The 22,513-nt window shown below is 30.0% G+C and overlaps 1 protein-coding gene across 1 annotated transcript; it reads right to left on the bottom strand.

The window, feature by feature from the left end:
* Window positions 1–437: 437 nt before the first annotated feature.
* Window positions 438–9,612, bottom strand: LOC112710724 (homeobox protein knotted-1-like 1). Its single transcript, XM_025763113.3, has 5 exons — window positions 9,126–9,612; window positions 8,904–9,017; window positions 8,081–8,237; window positions 2,037–2,269; window positions 438–774 (listed from the first exon to the last, which is right to left on the bottom strand). Exons 1-5 carry the CDS (start codon window positions 9,378–9,380, stop codon window positions 604–606), a joined length of 930 nt encoding a protein of 309 aa, XP_025618898.1. The 5' UTR covers window positions 9,381–9,612; the 3' UTR covers window positions 438–603.
* Window positions 9,613–22,513: the final 12,901 nt, after the last annotated feature.

The raw sequence follows: 22,513 nt of genomic DNA, 5'->3' as shown, positions 1-22,513 counted from the left end.
AAAATAGAGACATTCACATTTGTAAAAAAAAATTCGAAAAATATATAAAAAAACATCCATTTAGTATGAAAAAGAAACATTCTGATACTTCGCAGAAGAAACATCCATATATTTTAACTCATAGAGATTTTGAATTCCCCCAAAGATATTTAACTAATTTTTTGCTAATACCTTTTGGTTCCTAACATTGTTCTCTGAGTAAAACACAAATTACTCATGGTTGGTAATTTCCATTACTGTTGAATTTTATTAGCTATTAATCAATTAATATAATGAAATTTGTAGATACTCTGTATAGCTAAGTAAAAAAAGCGTACAGTTATTACATTCTGGTATCCACTTATAACTTACCACCACCAGAATTATGGTACATTATTGCTGATGACTAGGGACTACCATACCTTATTTTATTCTCTTGGGCATTAGCCCCGCTTTAATTTAAAATAAAAAATTGGGCATATAGTATATAAATGTAGACAAAAAAAACAACCATGTATACTTTCATACATCACTCAACTCAGAAATTAAAGCAACATATGGATCACAACGTGGTATTGATGGCTATGAAATAAAGCATGCACAATGTTATCTAGAAAGTAGAAATTACATATGTTCTAATATGGTGCCATGTGCAGCACCACTTACACCTTCCATGACACCAAATCGCATCTCTGAAGATGGTTTCCAATGGCGTTTCCTCTGATTTATGAACCAATTGTTTATCTGCTTTATGTCCAATCCAGTCATCTCTGATAACATCAATTTCTCCTCCTCCTGATAAATGTATATATTATTCAGAATTACAACCAATCATGCTACATATGTATATATTGAATCCTCCATATTTTTAATTCAACAAACAAATGTTATCTGTACCAATTTATTTTTCTTCGTTACTTCATATTTCTAAAGGTCGTTTCATAAAAGAAGAATAAATTGCATTCGCCTCTAATCTTATAATATTAGAAGATATTTACATATGTGACTAATTGATTTTTCAAGAAAGCTAAGAATTTCATGTTTATAGGGTACACAAGATACACTGGTAGGTATCAAGAAAGCGAAGAATTTCATGTTTATAGGTTAAGTTAGTGTCATATTGTTTTTTCTTTTTTTCTGGAAAAAAAAAATCAATATTCTGCAACTTCAATATCAAAACAGGCTAGTATGTACTATTTTTTACGAATCAGAGGTGAAATATATAAATTATTTCCTAACCTTTAGAAAGAACGAGTTTAATTTATCCTTGATAAAATAAACCAAGAGTAAAATACTATTGTTTTAGTTCATAATGTTTAGCTAAATTTTAATTTTGTCTTTGTAGTTTGAAATATTGTCTATTTTTATCTTAAATATTTTATTTCATTATATTTTAGTCTTTTAATTAGAATTAAATAATTTTTAAAAATATTAGTTTTCCTCATTTATTATTTTTTTATTATTCTATATTTTTACTTTCAATCACAATGACCACTACTGTGATTACTATAATTACAATTTTTGTCACTAGCTAAAAGAAAATCATAAAAAAAGAAAGGGTATATATTTAGAACAATAATTTTGATTTTGACCAAATAATTAAAATAGGATGAAATAAGACATTTTAAATATTAAAAACGAAAATAAAACTTAACCCAAATATTAAAGCAGGACTTAGGATCCATTTAAAAATTTTAAAATATTTTATTTATGAAAAATAATAGTATATCTGGTATCATTTTTAAAACTAAATATAAACGATTTAAGTGTTTATAGAAAAGTTAAAAAAATAATATTTTTTATAATAATTTTTTTATCACATTTCTTTTAAAATAAATATTTTTAAAATTAAAAAATTAAATATAAAATAATTTATTTATAAATTATTTTTAATATAAATATTTATTATTTAAACTATATTAAAAAAATTAATTAAAGTGTTTATCCATACCTTAACTAATACTTTTCTCAATAAACAACTTTGAATAATTGATATAAGGAGTTGATCTACCAATAACAGAAAATGTTGCATGTGAAGCATATAGGAATGTAAGTACCGTAGGATAAGGCCATCTATAGTGGGAGTTCCACCAATCCATGAGAGCAATCCTTGCATCTTTAGGAAGCTTACCCTTTTTCCTTTTCTTTAGAAACTCCTTTCTCAAGCTACTAAGGTAACCACTGTACTTATGAAGCAACATTTCCTTCAGCTCTTTATCTCCAACGCCACGTGTCCCATATCCAAATTCAATTCCTTCCACCTCTGATGAACAACTCCCTGCTGCTTCATCTGAATCATCATCATTTCAATCTTTAATTCTAACTCATTCAATTCTCAACCTAATACTCTAATACACACCCTTTTCTCAATCAATGGGAGCTTATAATTTCTTTCTTTTGAAAGAAAAAGAAAAAGTTATACAAGACAACAACAAATATAATGGATGCATTTCTTTATAACTAACATTATTCCATGCACATTCGTTTTTTAAAAATTTTCCATAAATACTAAAAAATAATTATACATCATGCTGTTTCATATATTTCTCAAACGAAGTAATTAATCACTAAAATTATAAACTTTTCAAAGTTTACAAATTAAATGTCATAACAAAATAATCAAACTTATTTACTACAGTGTAATAATCAAACATTTTTTATCAACTCTAAATATGTATTCTTATATACCGTGGCTAATTATTAGTGGCTATTGTTTTATTCATATATATATATATATATATATATATATATATATATATATATATATATATATATATATATATATATATATAACATTATTATTGTTCTTTTTTCCATGCATAATTTCCAGAGAGAAAGACTAGTGCTTAATACATACACACATAAAACTATTCATTTGTCAAGAAATAAATAGTCATTATTTGGTTGTCTTGAGGTTTAATAACTCATTTAAGAGATTGTTCATAATAATAAGAGAAAAAAGATAAATAATTCTCTAATTTTTTAATTTAAATATACATAAATTTTTAATTAATTAAAAGTATAAAAATATTTTTTACTTTTTAAACTATGAAATATTTGAGTCTTTTTATCTAAAATATATAAGGACAAATCAATTTTTTTAGAGAGATTTAGATATTTTACATTTTAAATAATAAAAAATATTTTTGTATTTTTAATTAATTAAAAATTTATTTATTTTTGAGTTAAAAAATTAAGATGTATTTATCATTTTCTCTAATAATAAATTAGCAAAGCCGTACCTATTAATTACATTTGATACAGATAATTTTATTGACTTATTCTCCACGTTCACATGCTTTATGAATAGTTAAAAAAATAACTTATTAAAATGACTTTTACAATAATAATAATTAAATATTAAACTCATTTTTATTGAAGAAGAATGTAGACGTTTAACTATCATCAATCAACGGTGGAAACTCAAATATAATTAACTTCACATCAAGTTGATAATTAAAAATTATTAAATAAAAATTTAGTCAAATCATTTAACAATTTTTAACTATTAACTCGTGAAGTTTACTGCACCTGAATTTTTACCATAATCAATTATCATTGTTCAGGGGACTAGAAAATTATTAAACAATCATGAATACATGCCAAATTCTGAGTTAGATATAACTTTCATTTTCTCATGTCTTCTTGAGAATGGTCCCCCCCCCCCCCCCTTCTTCAACTAAGGCATTAGTCTTCCATTTATAGCTATGATAATGATCGAACATGCATGACACACTCACTTTCAAGTACGAAAAACATAACGTTGATTTGCCTCTTCATTAATACATACCACTACTTCTACATGTAGAAACATGAAACATGCAAAAACTTCGATTTCAAATATAAATAAGCTAACAAAACCATGCATGCATGCCAAAAATATTATATTTGCCCCCGTGCACCAAAAGGCCAAAATAATAATTAAAAAAAAAAGTGTATCGTTTTATTATTATGTAGTACTAATTAAACATCAACTATGGAAATCATAGTGACAAAATAAATATATGACATTTGCATGTATACGAAAGTAATTGCTTCCACGCAAACATCTTCATATATATGAAGATGATTTTATAAATTATTAGATAGTTTGATAGATATATTGAGAATAGAATATATTTAATTGAATTATTTAATAAGTTAAAATATCATCTTTGTATAAAGATGTTTTATGAAAATAATCACTTTATATGAATATTTAAGATCAAATAAACAAGTATGCAAAAATTGGACACAGAAATAAATTCTGTATAGCTGAGAGAACTAAAATAATTGATGAAAAGGATAAATACTCAAGGATGATGAATTAAGCAATTGGAAATTATATTCGAGATCTAATAATGTTGAAAGCTAGTTACAAACTGAAAAATAATAAAATAAAATAAAAGGGTTCAACTTTGATAAGTACGTTATAATTAATCCTTATTCTCCTTTTAAGTTAGGGGCACTCTACTATACAGATTGGGGTGATATAGAGAGAATATAAATTCTTTTTATAATTATTTTTTATTATTTTATTGTTATTTAAAATGTGAATCCTATCTTTATCAATTTTTTTTTCATCCTATTAAAGGAAACATCTGAAAACTTCTATCTGTACCTTATAATTTACCTTTAATTAGTTCAAATCTATATATGCAACTGCATCATCATTAATGAAAACAACAAAAACTTTCTCCTGATTTAATACTAGGAAAACTAATATGTATATAATATGTTCTGACCCAATGTTGTTCATACCCTTTAATTTTCACATTTTATTTCTTTAATAACTTATCTTATTCATAGATAAAAAGGGAATTCATATGAAAAATACTACTATCCTATAAAATTCAGCATTTAATAAGTCTTTTTAAAAATTTATTATTATTTAATTAATTTAAATACCTATTTTCATGCATCAGTTGTTCAAAAAATAAAAAAAAAATTATTTTTTATTTTTTCTCTCCTCTAAAACCTGGATAAAGGACAATATTTAAAGAATACCTAGTACATTGACTCGTGCACACTCTCTCTGTGACATGATCCAAACGCTATTTTTTTTATGTGTTTTTAAATAATTAAATTAAGAAAAAAAGTTAGTTTTAATATTTTTTAGTTAATATTTGTAAAAGTCAAGAAATTTTATTGTACATTTATATAGTTATTATTAACTAACTAAAGCCTAAAATTTAGTTAAAACTTTTAATATTACAATAACAAAAAACTTTATATATGTTATTATAAAATGGCCAAACTAGCCAATTTATACTTATTGTACTTGAACCCACTTGACTCGCTAATTATGCGAGTCAATACAAAAGTGATACTCTTATAAACAAGTCATATTTTATGAGCTCAGCTCGTTTATTTTTGTAAGGGAGCCAAATCGATTTACAAGTCACAACTTATTTTGACAGTTTTACTATCTATTACAAGAAAAAGAACTTGATCCTTATAATTTGCAGAGCAAGCAACCATGAGAAGCTCAGCAAATCAAGAGTCTATTTAAACTGATTAATTGGATTTAGTTGATTGATATATCCTTTTAGGATCAAATCATATACTTTAGAATTATATATTTTAATTATAGTTTCAAATCAAAGATTAAAAGTAGGATTAAATAATTTCAGTATTGTTAATTTAATTTTAGGATTATTGATACATAGAAAAATTGGCCTATATATGGACACTTTTCATTGTTTGTCTAAAATACAATTCTGAGGTTTTACCAATTACGCAGAATTTTCTATCCATGTATTTTAAGGCCCGTTTGAAAATTTTAAAAGTAACTTTTTCTTATTTTTGACTTATGAAAAGTAATAGTATTAATGTTTTGTATAATTTTTAAAACCAAATTACAACTTTTTAAGAAGCTATTTAGGAACTTATAGAGAAGTTAAAAAAATGACTTCTCTCATAATACTTCTACTTTTTATCACATTTCTATAAAATAAGTACTTTTAGAGTTAAAAATTCAAACACAAAATAACTTATCTATAAGTTATTTTTAACAGAATCATTTATTGTTTAAGTTATTTTATCAAAAAGAGCTTAATTAAGTTGGTTACCCAAACTGGACCTAAGTGTGGTTTGAGTAATTCACTTTATTTGTTGCGCCTATTTGATTTAAGTTGTAAAGAGAAATTTTTGACAGTCTAGTATAAAAGGAAAGTAAAGAAATTATCTTATTTAATCGAAGTTATAATAAGAATAAATTGAAGTTTAGGTTGGTAAAATTTTTAATTTTTAAAAATAATTTATTAAAGTTATCTTTTATTTAAAATACACGTCTTTAAAAGTTGTAGAACCTATATTTAGTAAAATTAAATTAAAATAATTTTTAATAAAAATAATAATAATTATATTTAATAAAATAATTTTTAAAATTTAAAAAAATTATAATAAATATAAATATAAAATATATTATATATTTATTAATAGATGAGATTATATTAAATTTTTTTAATTTTCATAAATATAAATTAACTGTAAATTTTTTTAGGAGTTTCCAAAAACACTTATAACTTTTAAAAACTACAAACGCAAATATTCGGTGTTTTTTATTTATCAAATATAAAATAAGGTATTTGTGATTTTTTCTATAATTTTAAAAAATATAAATATATTTTTAAAAAAATTTATCAAATCAAATTTAAATCTTTTAGAATTATTCTAATAAAAAAAGATAACACAATATTTAAAATTATTGTAAAATCACTTATTCTAAAAGTTTAAACTGATAAGAGAATACAATATGAATAAGTATATCTTTAATATTTTTATTTAAGTAAAAGTCTCTTTTAGATTTTGTTTAATTTTTGTATGTCTTCTTTTTTCTTTTATTTGTTTTATTTTATTTTTTTACTTTTTAAGATTTATCAATGATCGAAATTTAGACCTTTTTGATATAGAGTTTTGATATTATGTATGTCATAATAAAATCACTTATTTTAAAAATTTAAACTAATAAAAAAGATAACATAAATAATTATATCTGTAACAAAAATATCTAAAATCAATGTTTGCCAAAATGGTTCAACCAGCATGAATAAGTTGTTATTATTATGTACTCGTGATTGGAGTGAGTTATGCTAAAGAAGAACCACCGGTGTTTTAATTTGTGGACCATATATAATAATAATGCTTCTTACACATGGCTCCTTATTTGTTTTTCCAAAAGACATATTATAAGTATTTAATGTATTTGGAATAAATGTGTTATTAAAAATATTAATACCATATATATACACCCTGCTGATTCGAATATATAATTAACAAGAGCAATGCTACACATAATTAACAAATATTATTATTTTTGTTGGGACTAATAATAATTTACACTTATATTTATAGATATTATATAATAAAAAATATATAATTTGTATTTATATTTACTAAATTTTGTATATAAAAATTAATATAATTTATATTTATATTTTTTAAAATTTGTATACATAAATTAATAACTATTAAAAATAATTTAATATTTGCACTAGTTAAATGATGGTCAAAATTATCAAAAAATGCTGACTCCAAGAGTTTTCCAATTAACAAAATTAACTCCAAATATATTAATTATTAGTTGATACAATGAGTTTAAGATCTAAAATTAAAGGTGAAAATTGATCATATACATTTTTTTAATGTGATAATTGAAAGTTGTTATATGATAATTTAGTTAAATATATTTAATCTAATAATTTTTAACTATCACGTATGAAGTTAGGTGTTGGTGAGTTTCTACCAAAATCAAAAGCCTAAAACATTGTTCAAGTACAATTTAACCTAATGTCAATGTTTGTTTAATTTTCTTCGTTTGTGAAAGCCGGTTTATACATACACAAAGCAATGCAAAAATGATGAATTATTGTTTGATGTCAGAGATTCCAATTGAGCATTTAAGTTACTGCTAAGGTGGGCCTCTCCATGCAAAAGTTTAATTAAATAATTCCAACACTTGTTCATCTTTAACGTACACTAGAGGGCCACACCATATTCATCCATCTTCAGTTAAAAACAAAATGTTAATACAATAAACGAAGATAAAGGGCCACACATACATACATATCTAACTTGGAATTTTACACAACATATATTGATAAGAATAAGAAATCATTACCGGATCGATGATTATTATTGGTGTCCAAAGAGATTGTTAGTGTTCCCTTACAAAGGTTGCTGAGTTGTGATTCGATGTTACACAAAAACAAGGTTGCTTCGTTGAATGGCTTCGACAGCTCCTCCTTGTATTTATGAAGAACATTACAGTATGATTCCTACATTAATCCAAATTAATTAACCTCATCATTCATCAGAATATTATGTGTTTATTCACATGATACATCAATCACGTTAGGGATCGGGAAAAGGATACAAGCACTCTTTTTAAGATTTTGGTTTTAGTGACTAATCACTTTGCCGTAAATTATCAATCGATTAATTTAAGGACACACGAGATCATTTCCATACTTAGCTAAAACCAAATTTTAATTTTCGATCGCTTGTTTAAAAGACTAAATCATATTTACACTCATGTATGCTTTTAACAATTATTTACATTAGTGATTAATTTTGATGTATTAATAACGTGATGAAATATTTTACATAATCGTTTAATCACATCCGTAAAGTTTGTTAGATAATCAATCTAATCAATATAAAAGATATTTTTTTATAAGATGATATATAATTAAATATACATATAAAATTATTTTATATTGATAATGTATTAAAATTAAATTAACATAACATTATTAATAAGGACTATGTTACGTGTACATCAAAATCAGCCACTAAAATCAAATATAAATACACACATTGAAAATAAATTAAATTACACATGTATTTATATACAAACATATTAATAACTGATTTTAATGACTGATTTTAGTGTAAAAAAAGATTTTTGTTTTATATATAGAAAAAAAAAATAAAGTACATACCATGAAATCATCAAGCTCAGGATCATCTCCAATCTGACGGCGGCGAGTATCCATTGGATGACTTTCACGGCTTATTTCTTCAAGCAGAGAGGCCACTTCAGGCGGCGCTCCAACCTTTTTGGAGCCACAACAAAAAGAATAGATATTGATTAAAACTCTATGGAATCCTAAAATAGAAGTGTGTGTAATAAAAAAGAATAGAATGGAAGGAATTGAAAGAACCTTTTGACATTGAATGTAAGCAGAGAGCAAATCGGGATAGCGGGGATGGTTGGCGATCTGAGCCTTAATAACCGGATCCGACATATCTGGGTCGGGTGCTGCAAGTTGAAGGAGGTAGTTACTACCCACGCCCACGCTCGTAGTAGCTTCTGTTAGATGCAACTTAGAAGCGGTTACAACAACATCCTCCTCCGAAGAACAAGCTTCGAAATTGTTATTATTATTGTTGCTCAACTTGATGTAAAAATCCTCCATGTAAATAAATGGTGTTTGATTATAAAAAGGAGAAAAAGAAAAAGGATAAGGGAGTGTGTGAGTGTGTGTATTATACAAAATTGGATGGAGAAGGGGTAAGTCAGTTACGCCACCTGGAAAGAGACCACACTATACAACTTAGCGTGTTCAGTTTCTTTCACAAGGGAGGCTACTTAGTTAGCTAGAGAGTAAGTACTCTACACAAAAAAGAAAAAAATAAAAATAAAAGATAAACAGGACAAATTAAATGGAGAGAGGTAGTTACTGTTACTAATGAGATTAAACTGATTTTTTGTTACTTGTTTCGTTTTTTTTTCTAAGAAGAGGAGCTATGTTATTATTTATATTTTGTACTATAAAAATAAGCCAACTTCACCCAATAATTAATGAGTTATAACCAAATAAGTTCACTCACTTATATTTTTTTTCTGTTTTAAAAAATATTTTTTCTTTATTCTTTTTTTCTCTTTAGATTTTTTTTCTCTCAATACTATAATTTCACTAATTACCACAAATCATCCACTATTTTTTCTTTCTCATCATCCTCTGCAATCACTCTAAATCTTAAATCTTAAATTATAAATTTTATAATATAAATATTAAACTTTAAGCAATAAATTAGTTTCGTCTTTTTTACTTTTAGATGTTCTTTTTTGCTTGAATTTTTTTTTACGTTTTTACTGTTTTACTTTCAAATGTTTCTTTCCGATGTTTCAATTGTTAGCTGATTTTTAAGTTAATTTTATTGAATAAATGTTAGCATCTTAGACCTTTTTTTATTTATAGTAAATTTTTAGCGTAAATGAAATAACAAACAATAATTCATGTATTTGATTCAATATATTTTGAAAAGATTTGAATAATTATTTATTTAAATAACTATGCTAATTACTAATAAATAAGGATATACATTTAGTATTCATGAGAAATTTTTTTTATATTTTTGTGAAAATTTTCATTGTAATATTTAAAATGTTTATTATTCGGATAGTTTATTGTTTTGCTGTAAAGCTATGTAAAATAATATATATATATATATATATATATATATATATATATATATATAAATTTAAAGGCATAAATGTATATCTCATTTTGATCAATTGATCTCTAGCCTTCCTTTTCTCTTTTTTTTTTAATATTTGGCCATTAGCTTAGAAACATAATCCACTAGCATAAAATTATCATAAATTTAAAGATATAAATAATATCTCATTTTTTAAAATTTTATTTATAAAAAATGCAATAAAATCTATATTTTTAAAAGTATTTTAGATTGATAGCTAGAGATGATTTTTTGAAGGATAATTTACTTATATAAAATGGTTTTCATCATATATTATACAAATATATTAAAATTTGTACGTATAAATTAAATGTTTTATTTTATTTCTATGTAATTCGTTACACTTTAAGGCGAATTCAAAATTTACATGTAATTCGTTTTAACATGCAACGAATTAGTAGGAGAATGATTTTTTAATTTTCACAAATGATTCATTGATCACTTTTTTTAGTCGTCTTGGATGTTCAATATAAATAACAACGATTAATATTTCGTAGTGGAATTTTTTGTATAAAGCTAAATTCGTAGATGTATGATTTTTTTTATTTATTAGAGAAAAAGTTATTTGGACAAAATTTTGTATTTGAGAAAGAAAAAAGAAATAGGTGAAGGAAAGAAAAATGTGGTTACAATTGGTTTTATTCATTTGAAAAAAAGTAAAAGTATCAAAATATATTACCACATTTTACTATACACAATTTTAGGGGTAAAGCCTTAAATATTTACAAAAAAGTTTAACTAGCTATTCATAGAATGGATGGTGTATTTATTTAGAGAAAATATTCAATATGGCCCTACAAAATTTCTAGGTTTAATTTCTTGAGGTTTCTAAAAAAAAAGAAAAAAATCCATCACAACCCTAGTTATTCGATGCTATGAGATAAGTTGACTTTGTTGGTGAACTTCTTTGCATTTAATGGAATCCTCTACATGACATATAAGTTGCTTATGTGGACCTTAAGTAACAATGCGGATTGACGCAATATTAAAAAAAATTTCTATAACAAATTAATCATATTCTTTTTTGTTACTAATAGTTGTATAATTTTTCTTCTCATTCTTTTTGCAGAATTAACTACATTTTTTTCTAAAATCACGATTCTCATCTAAATCCCTCTTCTCAAAATCATTATCCATATTCATGTTTGCCGACATAAATAATTCTTTTTATACTAACACTTAACATCCAATTCAGCAGGTTAACGTGACAGTTGAACAATAAATTCTATTAGCACTTAATAGAGAAATACACAGAAAAATCGCATTATATTGTGAAAATAGGGACAGAGACTGAAGTGTTCCTTTTTTTTTTAACTCTAAAGAAAGGTTTTATCTTTTGTGAAAATAAGACAGGAAATTAGTAGTTCACTCAAGAAAACTTAATATTATTATTGTGCCCGTGTGTTTGTTAAGAGTTGGATGAGTGAGAAAGGAAAAAAGGACAGAGAACAGTGGAATGGATTTGACAAGGTTCGTGTGTGTGTTTGTGATAAAGCCATGTTTATGTAGGTCCTTCTTTGAAGACTTTTTGTTACTGATTTTCACTCAGACATCACATTCTTCCATGTGACTAAAACCCCATTGCTGGGCCTCAACTCTTCTCTCTCTAGTCTGTTATTTGCCAACGCCTTACTTACACAATAACACAAACAAAATATAAAAAAAAAATCCATTTGTTTAATATCCATATTCTTCACTATAATCCCATACTTAGAGCTGACAATATATACTCGGACCAACTCGTTCGAATAGGATTGTCTATCCTACTTATAGATAGGATATAATAAAAAAAGTGAGTGTTGAACTTACAATCTTCCTCTTATAAAAGTTTGAAATAATTATTAAGTTAGTTGATGATTATATTATTTATAATTTTATATTGGATTTTTTTAAGATTTTATTGTTTTAATTTTAATTTGAACTTAGTATTTTATTTTTTATTTTATTAATATGTATAAAATTTAGAATGGTTGAATTTTATATTTGCTTAAAAATTTTATTTTTTTCGGATACGGTAGAATTTAGAACTTTAGAATACAAGTAGAAATTAAAGTTAAGAGATTCTCAACCAGTAGATAGAATATAATAACATTTTTAAAAAATTTTTAACCCATAAATAAAATTAAGATAGAATTCAAACCTTATCTTATCCTAACCATTGCGCCAGCCCTACCCATACTGTGTTGGAGTTAGCTTAAAAATAATATGCATTCTTGATTATTAATATATGTGGCACAAAAATATCAACAGATGTGCTGACACAGTAATAAAGGCATGGTGAATTCTATAGTATTTTCGTTGTAGTATTTAAATTATTTAATTTATTTTTTAAAATAAAAAATTAATATATTTAAAATAAAAAATAAATTATTTAAAATTTACTAAATATTATCTATTTATATTTTTAAATAACTTAAGCGCAATATTAAAGATACCATAATATTTACCTAAATATATATTATATAGCATTTGAAAATTCTATTATTTCTTAAAAAAGAATCGATATGCTTCATATGTGACATAAAATATAATCATTTTAATCTTATTTTTAATTTATATTTTTAAAATAATAAATTTAAAAATAATACAAATTATTTTTTAAAACAAAATAATTTTTTTAAATATTTTATATAATCTTATTTTTAATTTATATTTTTGAAATAATAAATTCAAAAATAATTTTTTAAATATTTTATATAATTAAAAAAATAAAAATAATTAAAAAATTAATTTATTTTTAATATAAAAATATTAAAAATTATTATAATTTATTTAAAAAATATTATATATATATATATCTATATCTTATAAAAATTTAAAATTTATGTATTTATATATCTCATATTGTATTATGTCCTATTTAATTATGTGTTGGTACATCATAAAATAATAGTCAAGCAAATGTTTAAAAGAAAGGGTAATATAAGGATGGCTGCCTAGGTTATTACCTAACCAATTATTTTGTACAAAATTATAATTAAGAAATAGCGCTTCTATATTGGGAATAAAACAAATGAGGCACGAAAAAATGCTTCTATATTGGGAATAAAACATATTGTTAATCTGTTTTCTCTCCCTCTCACATCCAAAATTTCATCCTCAACTTTTACAGTTATCCGTCATCTTCTCTAAGACTCTAACCATCCTCCTCCTCCCCTCTCATTCTTCTTCTCTATTGTTTTTCTTGTTGGTACTGGCACCATTGTTTTTTCTTCGTTTTGTCATATATATAAATATATATATATAGTTTGAGCTGAAAAAGAGAATTGTAATTTAAACTAAAATGATAAAAATTTGGTACTGATGTTAAATTGTATATCCAACCATTTTTTTTATAAGCTTTCAAGTTTTTACTTCAAGTTTTACTGATTTATTTTCTGTGTCAAAAAAATATGAAGAACAAGAATAGGGATAAAATGGGACAATAGGAGCGAGTTTTGACACTACCAATTCCATCCTATCCTACTTTATTTTTATTCAGAATTCAGCTCACTTTTATTCTCTAGTGTTGAAAATCTGAACCCAAAATTTTATTCATTGGGTACCAGCACCAGCACCAGCACCTTATCCATCTCTCTCAAATGTAATTTGTACATAATTTTAGTTTAAATTAATTAAATTTAGCATGCAAAATCAAAATATGTATACAAGTGAACAATGGAATGTGTATGTTTGATTAAATTCTAATAAAAAATATTAGAAGATGATCATGAAAATTTATTACTTTTAGCTAGTAATTAGTGATCAATATTTAAAAGTATAGACTAAAAATATATTACTAATAAAAAAATTAAATTAATAGTTAAAAATAATGGTTAAAATAATAAATTCCACTGCTACTCAAAAATTTTTCAATTCTAATATATAAATTTATATATTTATTTTTTCTATTATAAATATAATTACTATTACAATTATATAGATTATATTTATTTATATTGTATATGTGTTAAGGCGAGTAAAAAGCAATTATATTATACACACTGATCGTGACTCTGTCGTAATTACCCGTCTTGATCGAATTGAAACAGGATGAGTATCTTAAAATTTAGAGTGGCGTTGCCATCTCTAAACAACAAGAAGTGGACACTGCTATGTTAGAAAAGAAAAGAAACATGAAAACAATAATGTATGTGCATTAGAGAGAGAGAGATTTGTGAATCCAAAATAATTTTGGGTCCTAGGTCCAAGCATCAAAACTCATCTTATTATGATGACAATTTGCAGTTCTAATTAGCTGACAGTGACTCAGGACCAAACGCATAATCCATCTTATTATTATCATACCTACATGCATGAACCTAATTTTTGAACAATCTTGAATCATTATCAACCGGGAATATTATATTCATGGTTTTAAGGATTTGTTTGAGGGTTTTTCAGAAAAGGAAAAGAAAAGATTTATAGTGTTAAATTTTATATTATAGACCTTTTATTTCTCTTATCTTCTTAAATCTCAACTTACAATCAATTTCAAATAAAAATACTAGACTGAGAAATGGTTAGTTATCCTGAGAGCAAGTCAGTTTTTACTCTCCCCAATTATTTTATGCCACACAAAAAAAGCATATTAATTTAATATTGAAAATTTAAAAATTATCAACAAAAAAATATTCCTAATTAACTCAGCACATGTTAAACTTTTTTTTCTTTTCTTTTTTTCTTTCCAAGCATTCTTCTTTCACGAGCGTCTTTGTTTCAAATCTGTTTTTCCCTTCAAACCAAGATTGTAAGAACCGGATCAATTATCGAGTTGGTTGAGTAATTAGTTTAATAATTTAATAATTCAGTTGGAGTCGAATGATAATTGAACCGATTTAATTAAATATAGAATAAAATTGTGAAAAATTTAATATATAATTTTAAATATTTAAATTCAATAATTTTTAAATTTATAAAATTTAAAATGTGACAATATCACACAATGAGTTATCCATAATTTATCATTAAAAATTCATTAACAACTTCAAATATCAAAGTTTATAACTAAAAAAAATCAAAACACACATAAATGACAAACACAAAATATTTTATAACCAACTTAAACAACATTGAACAAACAATATTTCAACTAAACAAAGATACTATTCATCAGAAGTCATAATCATCATTAAGTATTTCGATGTCTCCATCATAAACAGGTAATCCAAAACTACCATCTTCAGAAGTACCACCAAAAGAAGTATTGAGGATTCATTTATAACATCAGGCATATCCACTTCAACTTCCATGTCTCCTCCATCTAATAAAATAGAAAAAAAACTCAATAAGAAATCAATATTAATGACATGTATCTTTATAGAATGAAACAAGTTTGCTATGTCACTCACTATTAGGATACGAATTAGTTTAGTATTATCAGTGTATATTAAACTTTCAATGCCTTCAACATCTCCATTAGAAAATTCAAGATCATCCTCATTTGTCACTATCCAAAAATCTATCGTGTTAATGCTTTGAATATCAATTGGATCATAATTTCTCTTTTTTCAATGCAACCTAGATTGAAGACGTAGGTTATAGGACACATAAACAATGTCTGTTAGTCTTTGATGCTCTAATCGGTTCCTCCTCCTTAAATGAATTTGTTTAAAAAATCTCCAGTTCCTCTCACATCTAGATGAAGATGTTTGATGAAGAAGACGGATTGCCATTTTTTGCAAATTAGGAGCACTCCCACCATGTAGCCTACACCATTCGCCTACGTAGATATAAAAATTAAATATATTTTAATGTTTATCACTCAACATATTAAACTTTTAAACTAAGTTGAACTTAGAAATAAAATAACTTTCCAGGTTCGAGTCTTGTTGCGGCTCTCTTAGCACTTTTCTTCTCAAAACTTTCTTTACAATCTCGATACAGTTGTATCTCTTGCATTGTGACAACTGAGTCATCACAAAGTGTTTCAACATCAAGCAAATCAAGTAAAGATCTCAAGATATTTTCCTTCTCAACAAAACCCTCACTATAGAAAAAAGTTGGATTTAAAAAGTATGCCATCACATGGAGATTACGCTTCAAATGCTTATCTCACCGCATTTTCAAGATACTTGTGTATGGCGTATAAGCAGCTTTTTGATTTCTAAATATTATCTTAATAGCATTTTTGGCTCTTTTCATTCCTTCATACATGTATTTTAAAGAGGGTTTCTCATCAACATCAACAATCTTCAACAACTTAATAAGAGGACCAACAATTTTTATAGTGGTAATACATTCTTGCCAAAACTTACTATCCAAGACAATTGAACTAACAATCTTTCTGTTCATACCATGGCCCAACACTGTAGTCCAGGCCCAAGTAAGCCAAAAAGGCCCAATCCAAAGGTTGGCCTTACCACCTAACCGACCTCCCATGAAAGAGGTCGGGTTCGACGTGAGCCCCTCCCCAAAGAGGTCGGGCTCAAGACGAGCTGGTAGATAATACTTATTCAAATAAGTAACTATCCCTAAAATCTTTCATCCACTTCCAGAAGCAATATCCTAACAATCTTAAGATAAAGGGACGGGTATCCACCCTCAAAAGTGGAACTACTCCAACGGTGGTTATTGGATCACCACTATAAATATACTGACACACTTGGGTAAAATTAAGTTCCAATACTCTCTAAACCTGCTTACCCCCTTGCTAACTTAGGCATCAGAGTCTCTTTGTAGGTACCACCACCCATTTTTTTGCGTACACAAACTTGGATGGCGGCTCCCAGACACACAACAAGTCGGAGACCACCTTCCATTGGCGTTTGGGCCAATTCCTTAAGCCCAATCTACCTACCTCAGGTTACCTACGTAACAATGGCGCTGCTGTCGGGGACCTGGGAGATCAACGCATGATAGTGGACGACCTGAACGAGGACGGAAACACTGCGTCCGAATATGAGCAAGAACACCAAGACACAGGTAACAATGACAGAGCTATAATCATTTTGCAAGGAGCAGATAACCAGCACAGAGAAGGCCCCTCAGGGGTGAAAGACCTAAAGAGAATCTCCTCTGGGGCACATGAACCAGAGAAAGAGGGGCAACCTCACACCGCCGACCTCATGGGGCTGCTTCACGGCCACCAATGACTGCTAGAACAACTGGAACAAGAACTAGAACGACAACGAGAAGTAGAGAAAAATCTAAGGAGAGAGGTTGAGTGACGAAAAGAGCTTGAAGAAAAGCTCTTGAGATTATAATCCAATCTATGAGGTAAGAGATCTCGCAGTGACCGAGAAGACTCTCCTTTGGGAGGAGAATATTCATTCAGTGAAGATATCATGAGGGTGAAAGTTGGATGTACCTAACCGACGCCTCTGATGCTACTCGCTGCAAAGCCTTTCCGATAACTCTGACAAAGGCAGTGATGAAATGGTTCGATAGCCTCCCCCCGAGGTCGGTCACCAGTTTCGACAACCTCTCACATAAGTTTGTTGTACGATTTTCAATCCAAAAGGACAAAGTCAAGCACGCGCCGAGTCTCCTGGGAGTAAAACAGGAGATCGGAGAACCTCTGAGAGACTACATGGAAATGTTCAACAAGGCGTGCCTATAAATTCAAGACCTGCCTACAGAAGCAGTGATCATGGGCCTAGTAAATGAACTTCGGGAAGGTCCCTTCTCCCAGTCCATCTCAAAAGGCATCCGACTTCTTTGAGTGATGTACAAGAAAGAGCCGAAAAGTACATCAACATGGAGGAAAATGCCAGGCTACAGGAACCAAGCTGGCAACCTGGGCACTCTCACTCATCAAAGGAGAAGGAGAGAGAGCCCAAGAAAAAGGAAGAAGTCGGGGCTGAAAGGCCCAGGAGATATCACTCTTATACTCCTCTGCGAGTTTTCCTAGTCAACATCTATAGGAAAATTTATCACACTGAAAAGCTACCTCCTCCTCAGCCCATCAAGAATAAAAAAGGGGGAAGTCATAGCGAATACTGTGAATATCACAAGTTATTTGGACACTCAACAAATGATGGTTATGACTTGAAAAATATGATAAAAAAGCTAGTTAGAGAAGGCTGACTTGATAGATATCTCATGGAAAGGTCGGACAATCATGGGAAAAAGAAGCGAGATGAAGAAGATCAGAGAGACCCACCACGGACCCCGGAGAGACATATACATATGATCTCAGGATGGTTTGCTAGAGGAAGTCTCACAAAGTCATCTCGTAAGAGACACCTGAAAGAGGTCTACCAGGTCGGGGGTGAACTGCCCGACCTTCCAACAATCTGTTTCACCAAAGAAGATGGGCAGGGCATTGCCCCTGGACATGATGATCCGGTAGTGATCACCATGATTCTCGCCAATGCCCATCTACACAGAACCCTGGTGGATCAGGAGAGCTTGGCTGACATCCTGTTCAAACCAGTGTTTGACAAGCTGGGATTGGACGAAAAAAAGTTAAGGGCATACCCTGATACTCTATACAGATTAAGGGATACACCCATAAAACTACTAGGATTCATACCCCTACACATAACTTTTGGAAAGTAGATAAAATCCAAAACTCTAAGCAGCGACTTCATAGTCGTTGATGTGGGCTCGGCCTATAATGCCTTAATAGGTATAACAACCCTAAATCGGATTGGAGCAGTGGTATCCACCCTCCACCTTTGCATGAAATTCCAAACACTAGAGGGAATTGCAACCATCAGGGGAGATCAGAAACTAGCGAGAAAGTGCTACAATAAAAGCCTAAACCTGAGAGGTAAAGGCAAGGAAATTAATACCATTGAACTCGGAGGAATCCGAGCTAAAGAAGAGCTGCGACCACATCCCGGAGGGAAGACTGAAGAAGTGCAGATCGGGCAAGAGGACAAAAAAATACCAACATAGGAGCCATCTTGAAAGAAGACGTGAAGCAGAAGCTGATAAGGCTCCTACAAGAGAATGCTGACCTCTTTGCCTGGAAAGTCTCCGACATGCCCGGGATAGATCTCGAACTTATGGCACACAAATTAGCAATCTACCTGGGATCTCGGCCTGTTCAGCAAAGAAGAAAAAAATTGGTCCTGAACGAGCTCAAGTGGTCGAAGAACAAATACAAGCCCTCCTAAAAGCCGGCTTCATCAGAGAGGTCAAATATCTGGCTTGGCTGGCAAATGTGGTGCTAGTCAAGAAATAGAACGGCAAGTGGAGGATGTGCGTTGATTACACCGACTTGAACAAAGCATGTCCATAAGACCCATATCTTCTTCCAAATATTGATACCCTAGTAGATTCTAGCTCGGGATATCAATACTTGTCGTTCATGGATGCGTACTCGGGATATAACCAAACCCCGATGTACAAGCCGAATCAAGAAAAAACATCTTTTATCACGCCTAGAGCAAATTATTGCTCTGTGGTCATGCCCTTTGGGTTAAAGAATGCAGGAGCCACATATCAAAGGTTGATGAACAAGGTGTTTGCGCCTCACCTTGGGAACTTAATGGAAGTATATGTGAACGACATGTTAATAAAGATCAAGGATGAGGCAGACCTCTTGACCGACCTCTCGCAAGTCTTCAGCAGCATAAGGGTGCACGTGATGAGATTGAATCCCGCAAAGGACACCTTTGCGGTAGAGGCTGGAAAATTTTTAGGATTTATGCTAACACAAAGGGGGATTGAAGCTAACCCCGATAAGTGTAGAGCAGTCTTGGAAATGAAAAGCCCAACCTACTTAAGGGAGGCCCAGCAACTGAATAGCCGACTTGCAGCTCTCTTTAGGTTCTTAGCAGGATCAGCATTGAGATCCCTACCATTTTTTCTCTACTAAGAAAAGGATGCCAGTTTGAATAGACTCCTGAATGAGAAGAAGCTTTTCAGGAGTTCAAAAGGTTCTTAAGCCAACCTCCCATTCTGACCCGACCTAAAATCGAGGAAGAACTCGTCCTGTATTTATCTGTAGCTGAAAAGGATGTAGCATCAGCATTAATACAGGAAGATGAGGTCCGGCATCCTGTATACTTCACCAGCAAAGCCCTACAAGGCCTCGAGTTAAGATATCAAAAATTTGAGAAGTTTGCATATGCCTTGATAGTGACGTCTAGAAGGCTACAACCTTATTTTCAAGCTCATACAATAAAAGTTTGAACGAACCAGCCCAGGAAGACAATCCTTCAAAAAACAGACATTGCGGGCAGAATAGTTCAATAGACTATAGAACTATCCGAGTTTGACCTAAAGTATGAAACTCGGACAGCAATCAAAGCCCAATGCCTCACCGACTTCATGGTAGAGTATGCAGGAGACCAAGAGGAGGCCTCCATAACATGGGAATTTTACGTGGATGGCTCTTCCAACAAAATTAGAAGCGGTGCTGGCATAATATTGGTCAACCAAGAGGGAACTCAAATAGAAATCTCCCTGAAATTTGAATTTCCAGCCTTCAACAATTAGGCAAAATATAAAGCCTTGATTGCTAGGTTGAAACTAGCAGAAGAAGTCAGTGTAAGCAAAGTAGTGGTTTTCAGCGACTCTCAAGTAGTAACTTCTCAAATCAATGGGGAGTATCAGGCTAAAGACCCAAATATGAAAATGTATTTAGACAGAACTTTGGAGTACCTAAGGCAGTTCTCGGAGACTGAAGTCAAACATATAACTCGGGATCTCAACAGCAAAGCAAACGCCCTCTCCAAGTTAGCAAGTATCAAGCTAGGAGGGAATAATAGAACCCTGATCCAGGAAACTCTCCAAGAACCATTTGTCACAAAAATAGAGGCTAAACAAGGTGTCTTAGAGGTATCTGGGTTAGACCTCGGGTGGATGACTCCCTTGACCGAATACATAAAATTTGACATCCTACCCAAAGAAAAAGAAGCCAAGAAAATCTGGAGGGAGGCACAAAACTACACCTTGGTGAAGAATATCCTCTATAAAAGAGGAATATCAACACCATTATTGAAGTGTGTCCCGACCTCAAAGACAATAGAAGTTTTAGAGGAGGTGCACAATGGTATCTGCAGGAACCATCTTGGGGGAAGGTCTCTGGCCAGGAAAGTCATCCGAGCTGGGTTCTATTGGCCGACCTTGCAGAAGGATGCCACCGAGTTTGTAAAGAAATGCCAGCCATGCCAAATGCATGCCAACTTTCATGTTGCTCTCCCCCAGGAACTCATCAGCATAACTTCTCCATGGCCTTTCGCAAAGTGGGGGTTGGACCTACTCGGACCCTTCCCCCAAGCGCCTGGACAAGTGAAGTACCTAATACTGGGAGTAGACTACTTTACGAAATGGATCGAAGCAGAACCATTGACCACTATCACAGCTCAGAGAAGTCAGAAGTTCCTCTACAAGAATATCATTACAAGGTATGGAATTCTCCATTCCATCACCACTAATAATGGTACCCAGTTCACCGACTCTACATTCAGAAACCTGGTAGCCAACATGAAGATCAAGCATTAGTTCATCTCAGTTGAGCACCCACAAGCAAATCGGCAAGCTGAGGCAGCCAACAAAGTTATATTGGCTGGATTAAAGAAAAGATTACAAGATGCAAAGGGAGCTTGGGCTGAAAAACTCCATCAAGTATTTTGGGCATATCGGACTACACCTCAGTCTGCCACAGGAGAAACACCATTTTAACTTGCTTATGGCATAGAAGCCATGATACCAGTCGAAATCAACGAGCAAAGTCCAAGGGTGAGATTCTATGATGAGGTTGGCAACATTCAGGCACACAAAGAAGAACTTGAACTACTCCCTGATGTCCGAGAGCAAGCCCAAATAAGGGAAGCAGCGCTGAAGCAAAGGATGACAAACAGATACAACAAAAAAGTTATTCGAAGAAGCTTTGCCTCAGACGACTTGGTCCTGATCAGGAATGATATCGGTGTTAATAAGTCGGGTGAAGGAAAACTCGCTGCTTGTTGGAAAGGCCCATATAAGATAAGTGAAGTCCTCGGAAAGAGGTATTACAAGGTATCTGACTTGAGTGGATCCGAGCTCCCGAGATCGTGGCATGCTTGTAACATGAGGAGGTATTATAGCTAGAAACGAACTCCACTCCCTGATGTACTCTTTTTTCCGACTTCATGGTTTTTTCTCAAAAGGGTTTTCTTGAAGGGGATTTTAATAAGGCATCAAAGTGGGG

The sequence above is a fragment of the Arachis hypogaea genome, chromosome 9, assembly GCF_003086295.3.
Source record: "Arachis hypogaea cultivar Tifrunner chromosome 9, arahy.Tifrunner.gnm2.J5K5, whole genome shotgun sequence".
Taxonomy (NCBI): domain Eukaryota; kingdom Viridiplantae; phylum Streptophyta; class Magnoliopsida; order Fabales; family Fabaceae; genus Arachis; species Arachis hypogaea.
Note: the sequence above shows the minus strand (reverse complement) of the source record. Positions and strands in the feature narration are given on the sequence as shown.